Source organism: Culicoides brevitarsis, chromosome 1 (assembly GCF_036172545.1).
Source record: "Culicoides brevitarsis isolate CSIRO-B50_1 chromosome 1, AGI_CSIRO_Cbre_v1, whole genome shotgun sequence".
Lineage (NCBI taxonomy): Eukaryota > Metazoa > Arthropoda > Insecta > Diptera > Ceratopogonidae > Culicoides > Culicoides brevitarsis.
The window spans coordinates 34,195,096-34,206,645 of record NC_087085.1 but is presented as its reverse complement, the minus strand read 5'-3'; the positions used below and the strand labels follow the sequence as shown (position 1 = coordinate 34,206,645).

The 11,550-nt window shown below is 36.3% G+C and overlaps 6 protein-coding genes across 6 annotated transcripts; 3 read left to right on the top strand and 3 right to left on the bottom strand.

Moving 5' to 3' along the window:
* Positions 1-461: 461 nt before the first annotated feature.
* Positions 462-5,177, bottom strand: LOC134826979 (zinc finger protein 845-like). The gene is made up of 3 exons (XM_063839494.1): positions 4,881-5,177; positions 3,869-4,825; positions 462-579 (listed from the first exon to the last, which is right to left on the bottom strand). The coding sequence occupies exons 1-3, from the start codon at positions 5,120-5,122 to the stop codon at positions 462-464; spliced, it is 1,317 nt and encodes a 438-aa protein (XP_063695564.1). The 5' UTR covers positions 5,123-5,177.
* Positions 757-3,351, top strand: LOC134828100 (armadillo repeat-containing protein 2). The gene is made up of 7 exons (XM_063841065.1): positions 757-838; positions 900-1,391; positions 1,454-1,524; positions 1,579-1,681; positions 1,741-1,943; positions 2,004-2,609; positions 2,665-3,351. Exons 1-7 carry the CDS (start codon positions 757-759, stop codon positions 3,340-3,342), a joined length of 2,235 nt encoding a protein of 744 aa, XP_063697135.1. The 3' UTR covers positions 3,343-3,351.
* A 62-nt stretch (positions 5,178-5,239) lies between the features above and the next one.
* Positions 5,240-7,079, top strand: LOC134829416 (signal recognition particle subunit SRP54). The gene is made up of 3 exons (XM_063842477.1): positions 5,240-5,409; positions 5,466-6,023; positions 6,081-7,079. The coding sequence occupies exons 1-3, from the start codon at positions 5,332-5,334 to the stop codon at positions 6,972-6,974; spliced, it is 1,530 nt and encodes a 509-aa protein (XP_063698547.1). The 5' UTR covers positions 5,240-5,331; the 3' UTR covers positions 6,975-7,079.
* Positions 7,057-8,269, bottom strand: LOC134829426 (selenocysteine insertion sequence-binding protein 2). The gene is made up of 2 exons (XM_063842490.1): positions 8,126-8,269; positions 7,057-8,066 (listed from the first exon to the last, which is right to left on the bottom strand). The coding sequence occupies exons 1-2, from the start codon at positions 8,236-8,238 to the stop codon at positions 7,082-7,084; spliced, it is 1,098 nt and encodes a 365-aa protein (XP_063698560.1). The 5' UTR covers positions 8,239-8,269; the 3' UTR covers positions 7,057-7,081.
* Positions 8,270-8,337: 68 nt separating this feature from the next.
* Positions 8,338-9,829, top strand: LOC134838349 (zinc finger protein 26-like). Its single transcript, XM_063853860.1, has 3 exons — positions 8,338-9,352; positions 9,410-9,657; positions 9,710-9,829. The coding sequence occupies exons 1-3, from the start codon at positions 8,378-8,380 to the stop codon at positions 9,792-9,794; spliced, it is 1,308 nt and encodes a 435-aa protein (XP_063709930.1). The 5' UTR covers positions 8,338-8,377; the 3' UTR covers positions 9,795-9,829.
* LOC134838348 (nondiscriminating glutamyl-tRNA synthetase EARS2, mitochondrial) lies at positions 9,648-11,512 on the bottom strand. Its single transcript, XM_063853859.1, has 2 exons — positions 11,331-11,512; positions 9,648-11,268 (listed from the first exon to the last, which is right to left on the bottom strand). Exons 1-2 carry the CDS (start codon positions 11,440-11,442, stop codon positions 9,851-9,853), a joined length of 1,530 nt encoding a protein of 509 aa, XP_063709929.1. The 5' UTR covers positions 11,443-11,512; the 3' UTR covers positions 9,648-9,850.
* Between the last annotated feature and the right edge of the window lie 38 nt (positions 11,513-11,550).

The following is an 11,550-nucleotide window of genomic DNA, read 5'->3' as shown; positions in this document are numbered from 1 at the left end:
TCATAAAAAGAGCATAAAAAATGAAAGAAAATAGCGATACTAATTTAAATTTCAGGTTGTCGTGAAAAAAAATAGTTAATAGAATACTTGGAGTTATAAATTCGAAGGAAATAAATTTTTCTCAATAAGACCCATAAAAGGTCGAATTTTTCAAGTTAAGTTTTTAACAATTTTTGATCAGTTTTAAACCTAAAATTGAATAAATATTCATTCTAAAGATCATTTCTGTTGAAATTTCATCGATTTTAGATGATAAAATTCTGCAAACAGAATACTTGGATCTCTTTTCATGCACTTGAAATCGAAAGAAATAAATTTTTAAAAAATTATAAATTAAATTTAGGTCTTCATGAAAAAAAAAACCGTTATTAACGTCAACAAAAAAAAAAAAAAATAAAAATTAGCAAAAATAGAATTTTTAAAATTTTACTTTATTTTTTTAAATACTTTTAACATTTTTTTCACACATCTTTCATATCAACCATTTGCTGTTGGTCATTTGTTGAACTCTGCTGACATCGATCTTGATGATATTTTCGACTTGAGCTGCAAAAGTATCCCTTGTTGCAAAATTTACATCTGAAAAATAGGAGAAATTATACTTCAAACATGTATTTATTTAACTACATAACACAAAAAATAAAATAACACGCGAACCGACACATTTTTCGAATGTTGTGCAAGTCCGTTACCGTGACAACGGTGCTTTGAATGTTATTCCCATCGATGAAATTTGTAATTTAGATCAAAAGAATTATGGAAAACAAGAAAAGTGGGCACAATCATCGACGAACGAGCTCCGAAATAATTTGCGAGGCTCGCGGATCTTTGAACGTTGGTAAGAAATTTCTTCTTAAACGTCGAAAAAATTAAATTTCAATAAACAATTTCTTTAGTAGGAAATGGCCTTCGTGTAATGAAAGACTCGAGAAGACCAATAACTCCGCATACCACGAACAATCGTCATTTATTTGGAAGACCTTCGAGCTCATTAAACTCGACATTATCACGGAGTCACATTTATTTCTTGCCCGAAGTCGAGCAGCAGTGCAAATTTTTCAGCGATGGCGACTTTCAGGCAAATCTGAATAAAACAACCGTGAAAAATGACTCAACCAAATTGCCTCTGTTGACAAACATTACGACGCAAAATACTTCGTGCAATGACAAATTAATCGCCGCAAGGACACTTTACGAGCAAAAATCGAACAAAAAGAAAATCGCACCGATCGAAAAGGTAAAAAATGAAAAAATCAAGAAATTTGCAAAGCTCGTACATGACTTTGAAGCTACGAAGGAAATGTCTGAAAGTACAAAAGCAGCGTTTTTGGAGAGTTTCAACGAGTTAAAGGCAACTACATTAAAGCCTTATGAAGAAATTGAACTTTTGAGTAAGTATTTTAAATTTTTTTTATATGAAATTTGATTAAAATTTCAATAAAACGCTGTTTAGATTATCTTTTTGTGATGTCCGAGAGCGATTCTCCAGAAATTTTAACGAATATTGCGGAAATTATGTTACTCGTAAGTAATTTTTTGCACTTTTGGGAATAAAAAATCAATAAAAAATCATTTTAGCTCGCTCATAATGGCAAAAATGTATCGGGAGCATGCAAAATTATCTATAAATTGAGCAAAAATAATGCTAATGACAAGATTTTAGTTGAAAGTGATCTACCAGGTAGGATTTTTATACCGAAAATCGATCAAATTCACTTAAATTTTTATGTTTTTGAATAGAATTGTTCTTGGAAAAAGGAATCGCGCGAATAAATCCCATAGAAGAGGTTGAATCAATCGTTTATGGATACGGCGCACTTCGATTTTTGATGTTCATCAAGGACGTCAATGAGTTGCAATCAAACAAAACCATCGGAAATCGACTTTTATCCAAAGGAATCGTTCAAGTTTTGACCATTCATCTTCAGTTATTCAATGATTTGGTAAAATTTCAACAATTTTTCATCATTTTAAGCTTTTTAAACATATTTTTGGCATTTTAGGCAATCACGAAGAAATTATGCGATCAACATTTTCACGCCTTATTTCAACTTTCGGAAAGTTTACGTGAAGCTTTTAATTTTATCGTGCTCCCAAGCACTCCAGATCACATCAAACTCGATGATTCTGTGAGTTTGGCAGCTCCACAGTTGCTTTCAACGCTTCAATTTTGCACAAATGACCTGGAAATGCAACTTCAAATCCTGCGAACGCTCAGTGTGATGTCGGAAACGCAGTATGGGAATCGACAACTCGCCAATAAAGTAACAGAATTAGGAAGATGTTTGAAGCCGTTGTCGTCAAATATTCGAGAAACGAAAAAAGGTTTCGTTTTTATGTGTCGCGTTGGATATATCATTGGAAATATTGTCGAAGAATACGATTACGCGAGGATTTTATTCTACGAAGACACGGGAATTATGGGATTTCTTATCGAAAATTTGGAATTTTACGCAAATGGCAATGTAGCAACCAGAAGTGAAGTGTTGATAAAATTAATTCGTATTGTAGCGAATTTGAGTATTAATCCTTATGTTGGGTCAAATTTGGGAAATTCATCGTTGGGAGTGATTTTGCTTCATATGTTGCTGCGAGTTAAGGAATCCAAGGTAATTTTTTATCCAATTTTGAGAAAAATTTCATTAAAATTAATTTTTTTTTTAGACAACCGAGTCAGAAGAACTTTTAGAAGCAATACTTGGGACCATTCACAACATCGTCTACTATCTCTACAATCAACCGGACTACGAAATCTCAACTTCAGACGATCCCGGAAGCTTTTATCAACGCATAAATGATATCGCATCCGTACTTTTTGACATAATTCAAGGCGGTTACTCGAAATATTCGAGATTGGAGTCTGCGAATATTTTGGGAAACATTTCACGATTGTCTAATGTGAATGTCATTACTGAACGGAAGTTGCGGATTTTGATTGGTTGTTTAAATTGTGACACAGGGAAGATATCGGATGAGTCTGAATTTCTCACAGCCGTTATTGGGATTTTGGTGAATATTTTAGCAGATTGGGAAACGAGATTGAAATTCAAGGATTTGAACGGGATTACAGCTCTTCGAAAAATATTCTTGCGAGCTTTGGATGCGAAAGATTGGAAACTTGCGACGCTTTGTTGTCAGGCATTTTGGAATATTGTGACGGATTGCAAGACAATCACGGAAGAAATTAGCGACGAAGAGGGACAATTGATCGCGAATCATATAGCGGAGAATTTGGATGAGAAAGCGTTGTTTAAGGGAGATCCGCCGGAGGATTGGGAACCATTTGCCGTTGTTGCGAGTGATTTGTTGGAACGGTTTCAATTACTTCTAGCAGTTAATTAGGTCAATAAAATATTCGAAAATGTTTATGAATTTCATAGAAATATTAGAAAAGAAAGTTATCCAATAACGAGAAGATTAAAAAAAATTTATCATTGATTTTTTTTTAAGATTTTGCATATTTTTGTGCAAAAATTTAAAAAATTAAAGAAAAATTAAAATAAAAAAAAATAAATTAAAAATTAAATTTAAATTTAAATAAATTTTAATTTAATTTAATTTAAAAATGAAATTTTAAAAAAAATTATTAAAAAAATATTATTTTATTATTATTTTTCTTTACAAAATTAAACATTTTTTTTTAATTAAAAATTGTCAAAGTAAGAAAGTATTAAGTTTAAAAAAAATCAATTTTTTTTGTTTAAAAATGAACCAAAAATTTAATAATTTTTTAATTTTAAGATATTCATTGCTCGAAAATTATCCATTTAATTTGAAAAACATGAAATTCAAAACATTTTCGTCTATAAAATGAGCCTTAATTCACTAAAATCCACAAAAATATAGAAAAAATTTTAAAAAATCTCACTTGTATGGATGATCGCCCAAATGAACACCCCTCACGTGTTTCTGCAAGTCCTCCTTCCATTTGTACGTTTTTTCGCATTGATCACAATTCCACACCTTTTCCGTCAAATGAAACTCCAAATGAGCTTTGAGGGCATTTTGATGAATAAAACCCTTCGTACAAAACTCACAACTGAGCGGCTTCTCATCGCGATGCACAAATTCGTGTTTCAACAGATACTTTTCCCGCTGGAATGCTTTTCCACAAATATCACAAACAAACTTTTTCTCTGCATGTATTCTAAGGTGCTTTTTCATGATAATTTTCGCGGCAAATCGTTTATTGCATCCCGGAAATTCACATTCGATCGGGCAGTCTTCCGCATGAACGCGCAACTCGTGAATTCGTGACTCGTAGATGTCGGCAGAGATTTTGCCGCAATAAGTGCAAACGATGTTCTGTGTGGATTTTTGTCTTTTTGGCTTGTAAATGCGTTTTCGGGGAGGTTCTTTGTAATGCGGATCGTCAAAATGCATGTTGAGATATTTGCGAGAACGGAATTTCAAGTGACAATAAGGACATTCGTAAATCTGACGAGTTATGAATTTTTTTGACAAATTTGACTGGATTTCTTCGATGTGTTGAGCTTCGACGTGAGATGTTAATAAATTTTCATCGGAAAATTTGCTTTGACACATGCAACAACGAAACTCGGTGACTTTTGATTTGCGCTTTCGAGTTTTTGGAACATCTTCAACGGTGTCAGATTCTTCAGATTCTTCAATTTTGACTTCGTTTTGAGCATTTTCTAATGAATTTCGGTCTTCGACATCTTCTTCTTGGTAAGTACGTTTCTTAATAGCACGCCCGCGTTTTGATTTGATGATCACTGTGGGCTCTAAAATGTTTGTCAGGTCTTCTGAAGCTTCAACTGCGGCAAATTCTTCTTCATTTTCGGTTTTCAGGACTGTTACGTATCTAAAAATAAGAAATTTTTTAATTAAAATTCATGAAAAATTGCAATTAAACTTACTCAAACTCGTTATTATGAAAGATTTTATCACTTTTTTCAACTTCTTGTTTGAATTTAAAGCTTTGTGATAACAATCGAGAGCATTCAAGACAAATCCATTGCGGGAACGAGTCTCCGACAGCAACTTTGACATCAGCAATCGTGTTTATCAGCTCCCAAATGTGTCGTTCTTCAAGTGTGTCGTCAAGTTTCAAGCGAATTTTGTTATTTTGGAGACAAATTCTGCATCGGGAGTCTTCCATTCTGTCGAAAATTAAGTTTAAATGCTTCGAAAGTTGCCGAGAGTTGTTTGTTTTTGTTTACATGACATCTTTTGATTGAACATCTGGCAAACTTACTCAGGTTTCTTTTGACATTTCATTGTTTTTGCTGTAAAAATTAATCAAATTTCACAATTTTTTGCTGCATTTCACGTGTAAAGGCATTTCCAGCGACAAATTAGTGCGGAAATATGGTGTTAGCTGACTTAGGTCGTAAAATCACGTCTGCTTTGCACTCGTTGAGCAAGGCAACGGTGATAAATGAAGAGGTAAGTTTTTTTTTTACTTCGTGGCACAAATGTCCTTTCACATCGTTTCGTTTTAGGTTCTCAACTCGATGTTAAAAGAGATTTGCGCTGCCTTGTTGGAAGCTGATGTAAACATTCGTTTGGTGAAAAAATTGCGAGAAAATGTTCGTGCTGTTATCGATTTCGACGAAATGGCTGGCGGACTCAACAAACGTCGCATGATCCAATCTGCTGTCTTCAAGGAATTAGTAAAACTCGTCGATCCGGGAGTCAAGCCATACCAACCGGTGAAAGGTCGTCCCAATATTATCATGTTTGTCGGTTTGCAAGGCAGCGGCAAGACAACAACGTGCACGAAACTCGCCTATCACTACCAAAAGAAGAATTGGAAGTCGTGTTTGGTGTGTGCAGATACATTCCGTGCTGGCGCTTATGATCAAATTAAACAGAATGCCACAAAGGCACGCATTCCCTTCTACGGAAGCTACACGGAAGTCGATCCCGTGGTTATTGCGCAAGAAGGCGTCGAAATGTTCAAGAAAGAGGGCTTCGAATTCATCATTGTCGATACCAGTGGGCGTCACAAGCAAGAAGAATCCTTGTTTGAGGAGATGTTGGCGGTTGCTCAAGCGATCGTAAGACTTAATTTTTGAATTTTTATCAAAATTTTGTAAAAAAAATTTTTTTTTTAGAATCCTGACAACATTATCTTCGTCATGGACGCCACAATTGGTCAAGCATGCGAAGCCCAAGCGCGTGCCTTCAAGGAAAAAGTCGACATTGGTTCCGTTATCATCACGAAACTCGATGGACATGCCAAGGGAGGCGGTGCATTGTCAGCTGTAGCAGCGACAAACAGTCCCATCATCTTCATTGGCACAGGCGAGCACATCGACGACTTGGAACCCTTCAAAACGAAACCGTTTATCAGTAAATTGCTCGGTATGGGCGATATTGAAGGTCTTATCGACAAAGTAAATGAACTGAAACTCGACGATAACGAAGAACTTCTTGAAAAAATCAAGCACGGGCAATTTACGATTCGTGACATGTACGAACAATTCCAAAATATCATGAAAATGGGTCCATTTTCGCAAATTATGGGCATGATTCCGGGATTTTCGCAGGATTTCATGACGAAGGGCGGCGAACAAGAGTCCATGGCACGCATTAAGCGACTAATGACGATGATGGATAGCATGTCGGATGGCGAACTCGATAATAGAGATGGCGCGAAATTGTTTAGCAAGCAGGGAAGTCGTGTGACACGCGTCGCCCAAGGCTCAGGTGTCACGGAACGTGAAGTTAGGGAGTTAATTACGCAATACACGAAATTTGCTGCTGTCGTTAAGAAAATGGGAGGCATCAAGGGATTGTTCAAAAATGGCGATATGACGAAAAATGTCAATCCAACGCAAATGGCGAAGTTGAACCAACAAATGGCAAAGATGATTGATCCACGAATGTTGCAACAGATGGGCGGTATGTCGGGATTACAGAACATGATGCGTCAACTCGGAGGTCTTGGCGGACAAGGAGGCGGTTTAGGAAATCTTATGAGCAGTTTTGGCGGAGGAAAGTCTTAAATTTTTGTTTTTTTTTGTTCATTTTTTTGATAAAATGCTTGTAAAAATACCATTCGACTTGTAAAAAAAGTCAATTTATCTAAAAAAAAAATCGAGAGATTTTATTTTCAAGGCAGAATTTTCGCACTTTTATAACGAGCTATTTGATCAACAAGCTCATCCATTAATTTTCCGTATAATTCTTCACAGCCATCGTAATTTAAGACTCCAACACAACTCACGGGAATCTTTTTGAACAATAAATATCCGATTTTTCGACGTTTTAAAGAGAAAACATACGGAATATGGCATTCGTCGCACATACTTTTCATCTGTTGAACTTTCTCATCGAGACCTCCTTCGCCGGGACTTGGTTCTAAATCGGGAGCAATTATCAGCAATTTAATCTTCTTCAATGTGAGGAACTTGTGAATCTCATTTAAGCCCGTCACGTATCGTTTTTTGCATTTTTCGGGATTTTTTTGGTGTTGTTTCGTCTGAAAAATTCTCAGTTGCACGAGAAATGTTTCAGTTAACTCACATAAAAGGTCAGAAGTGAGATTTGTACAATATGGGCGGAATTGACGGGAATGCTGGATGATCTCTTGTGAGGCAGAAAATGGATTTTTAGCAAAATTTTCTTCTTTTTTGATGATGTCAGAATCAATTTTTAAATTTTCTATCGATTCAGTGACTTCAGTTTTGACTTCTTGTGTATTGCCACTGAAAATGTCTGTTAGATTTCTTTGTTTTTCAGCCCTTATTCGTAAAATATTCTTTTTTAGTCGCGTAATTCGTTTCTTTGGGAACTCCTGTTTGCGTCCTTTGAACGTTACGATTTTGGACTCTTTAATTCGTTGCATGAGTTTTTCGACTTCGGCATTTTTTACGGGCTTCATTGGTTTTTTGTTCATGAATTTATGCAAATCTGACGACTTTGTGAGACGTTTTTGTACTTTGTTGCTGTATTTGACCTCGAAAGGCTTCTCGTTGGAGAGTTCCTGGCATAATTTTTGGGCTTTGTGATGTTTTTTACGGCGAAAATTTCCTTTGGAAGACTTCAAGGAGGGAAAATCGAGTTCATCCTTCACTGAAATTGGCTCAGATTTTATTCTAAAAGAAAATTTTAACAAAAATTAGTTGAAATTCGAATCAAATTTAAAGAAACTTACGAGATATCGGAATCCATAATCACAGAATCAGCATTTTTTGAACCAATTTCAGGCCATTCTCGTAAGTTGAAAGGTTTTTTCTCTTCTTTTACGATATTTGACCAATTATTCATGCTTAATTTTATTATTTTTTGAAATTTTAAACCACACAACTCAAGTTCGCTTTGAAATTTTGTTGACGTTTAATTCAATTGTCAGCTGTTCTCGTAAAATCAAAACAAATACAAAAAATTTTCATGGAAAAATTCAATTATGACTGAAAACCAATGCAGAGTATGTTTGAAATTCATCAAGTGTCCTTTTAAGCTGAACGACACCATTCAAGAAATGTTAATTTGGCAAGCTCTCAACAAAATTGCCGATATTTCAGTCGCCGTTGGAGATCCTTTACCACAATCCATTTGCAGTTCATGTTATTCAAGGCTGGATCTTGTTGTGCAATTCCGAAATGAAGTAGAAAAAAATGATAAAATCCTCCAACAAGAGATAATTTCATGTATCAAGACTGAAGATGAGGATTTTGAGGCGAAAGAGCTCAAACAGGAAGAAATTTTTGAACCACCGTTAGTACAAAGATCTCGCAGCGGTAGAATAATCAAGCCAAAAATTACTTCATTTGATGAAAATGCCGAAAAAATGACAAAATCTGAAAAAATCTTGAAGAAAGAGTCACTTCAAAAGCCTGAAATTGAAGTTTTATCATCGACAAAACCAAAAAATCTAAAAACTCGTCATCAAAAAGGAACTTTTCCATGTTGCATTTGTCGAACGGAAGTTTTTCCCTTAGAATCTGATCTCATTTCTCACATAAGTTCATGTCACATGTCGAAAGTGAACGAAAACGAAAGTCTCGAGTACCCAAAAGATCATCGTTACAAATGCAATTTTTGCAAAACAAAGTTTCGATTGAAGAAATCCATCACAGAACATGTTGGAGATGCTTCATATCTCGAACCAAAGAAGGATCGACAAGAAGAATATCAGAAAAGAAAATCAAAACTAACGGAAGAGACGCTAGAAGCAAAAAATAAAGAGGAAAAAGTCGTTTGCGTTTATTGCGGCAAGATATTTTCGAACCGTGCACGCCAAATTGAACACGAATTACGAGCACATGCCGAAAGTTATCCAATTGTATGTCCTCATCCGGGTTGCGATAAACGATTTGCGGGAGATTTGATCCTGAAAAGGCATTTATTGTGTCATGGCGAGAAAAAATTCTCATGTGAAGTGAGTTTGTCTTATGCAAATTTCGATTTTTCACTAAAAATAAATTAAAATTTTCAGGTTTGTGGCAAAAAATTCCTGAAAAGAAAGAATTTGGTCTCTCATTCGTACCTTCATCAAGACGTCAAACGATACCAATGCGCTCATTGTCCACGAACATTCACATATCGAACGGTTTTGAAGCAACATATCGAGTCTCATATGCAATTAAAAGTATTTCCTTGCCTTCAATGTTCGAAACAGTACAAATGGTACAGCGATTTGCAGAAACACATCAAGTACGAACACTTGAATGATCCTCCTTACAAGTAAGAAATCGAAAATTTGTCTAAATTTCAACTAATTTTTGTCTTTTTTTAGATGCATTTACTGCTCAAAAGGATATTTTAGCAGTTCAAGTCGTAAATATCATCAAGAACGATGCGCATTGAGAAATCAATGTTGAAAAATTTCGATTTGAATTAAATTTAACGAAATTTATTTAACTTTTTTTTTCTCTAACTACTTTTTCTTTGTCCTCAGAAGCCTTTCAACTGTTCCTTCTTTCCCCAAAATCTCCATCATTTCTGCAACGCTTGGTCCTTCCTTCAATCCAGAAAGGACGCCGCGTAAACTTTTCATGAAATTAGCAAAACTCAAGTCATTTTTCGCGGAAAATTCCTTCAACAGGGAATTCAAGTCAGTTTTCGAGAAATTTTGTTCGTTCAGTGATTTAATGAGCGACTCAAGGATATCTGATCCAATTACGTTGTCTTTTTGGAGTTTCGGCAGAATCCATAGGAACGATAATTTACCTTCGACTAGTTCATTAAGCGATGTTATCCGATTGACAGCCCATTCGAGCACGAATTTGACGTGTTCTTTGCCCAAATCTAGGTTTTCAACGTTCTTCGGATACGCTTTGGTGACCAATTCACGGACTTTTTCTATTAAAATGTCACATTTTACGGGATCCCGTAATTGCTCTTGGAGCTCCAAGCGATTTAAGTCACCCAAGAGTTCGGGATTTAATCGACTTGAGTTTGCATTCACTTTGGAAATGTCGAATCTCGACACAAGTTCGGGCATTTGGAGGCATTTTAAGTGTTCGCCGACTTCTTTTTCGAATCCGCCGCCGCTTTGCGTGATGTAATTCAACAAAGCTTGCGGAAAAATTCCTTTTTCTTGATAATGTTGTATCCGAATGTCGTTTTGTCGCTTGCTAAGTTTGCTGCCGTCGGTGTTCATGATGAGCGGAAGATGTCCGTAACGAGGCGCCTTCCAGCCAAACGCTTGATACATCAGCAAATGCTTCGGAGTTGAGATTTGCCATTCGACGCCCCGCAAAACGTGAGTAATTCGCATGTAGTGATCGTCGACGACGTTTGCGAAATGATACGTTGGATACCCGTCGGATTTTATGATGATCGGATCTCCTTCATTTTGAGCGATGAAATAGACAATTTTGCCGTAAACCATATCGTTGAAGGATTCGCCCTGCGATTCCAACTTGAAACGAATGCAAAACGGGTCTTTGTTGGCGAGTTTTTCTGCAATTTGCACAGGTGTCAAATGCCGACAACGATTGTCGTATTTCGGGACTTGTCGTTGCTTGAGAGCTTCCTTTCGCAACAAATCCAAACGTCGTTCGGAGCAAAAACAGTAATAGGCACTTCCGTTCGACAGCAATTTCTTCACTTCCTCATGATACAAGTCGATGCGTTGACTTTGGATGTAAGGTCCGAACAATCCGCCATAGTTGGGACCCTCATCTGGCTTAATTCCAGCCCATTCCAAGTCCTTACATAATTGTTCTGTGGCATCGTCAACCAATCGCGTTTGATCTGTGTCCTCGATGCGGAGAATAAATTTGCCTCCGTGCTTTTTGGCAAAGAGATAATTGTACAATGCGGTTCGCAAACCACCAAGATGCAAATAACCTGGGGGAAAAATTGAGTTTTCAGTGAAAATTTTTGCCGCAAGTTAAAGGGCAAAGGGTTACCTGTAGGCGATGGAGCGAATCTAACACGCACTTGGGTATGACATCCACGAATTACCGTGAAAATTGGCTGTTGAAGTGACAAAGCGCACAAATTACGCGTCAATTGCAGCATTTTCCCATCGAAAATGCGGAAAAATGGGAAAAGGAGTTATGAATGATGAAACACGAACGTAAACATGGGCAGATACGGTAACCAACTGATACGTTTCTATAAAAAAAA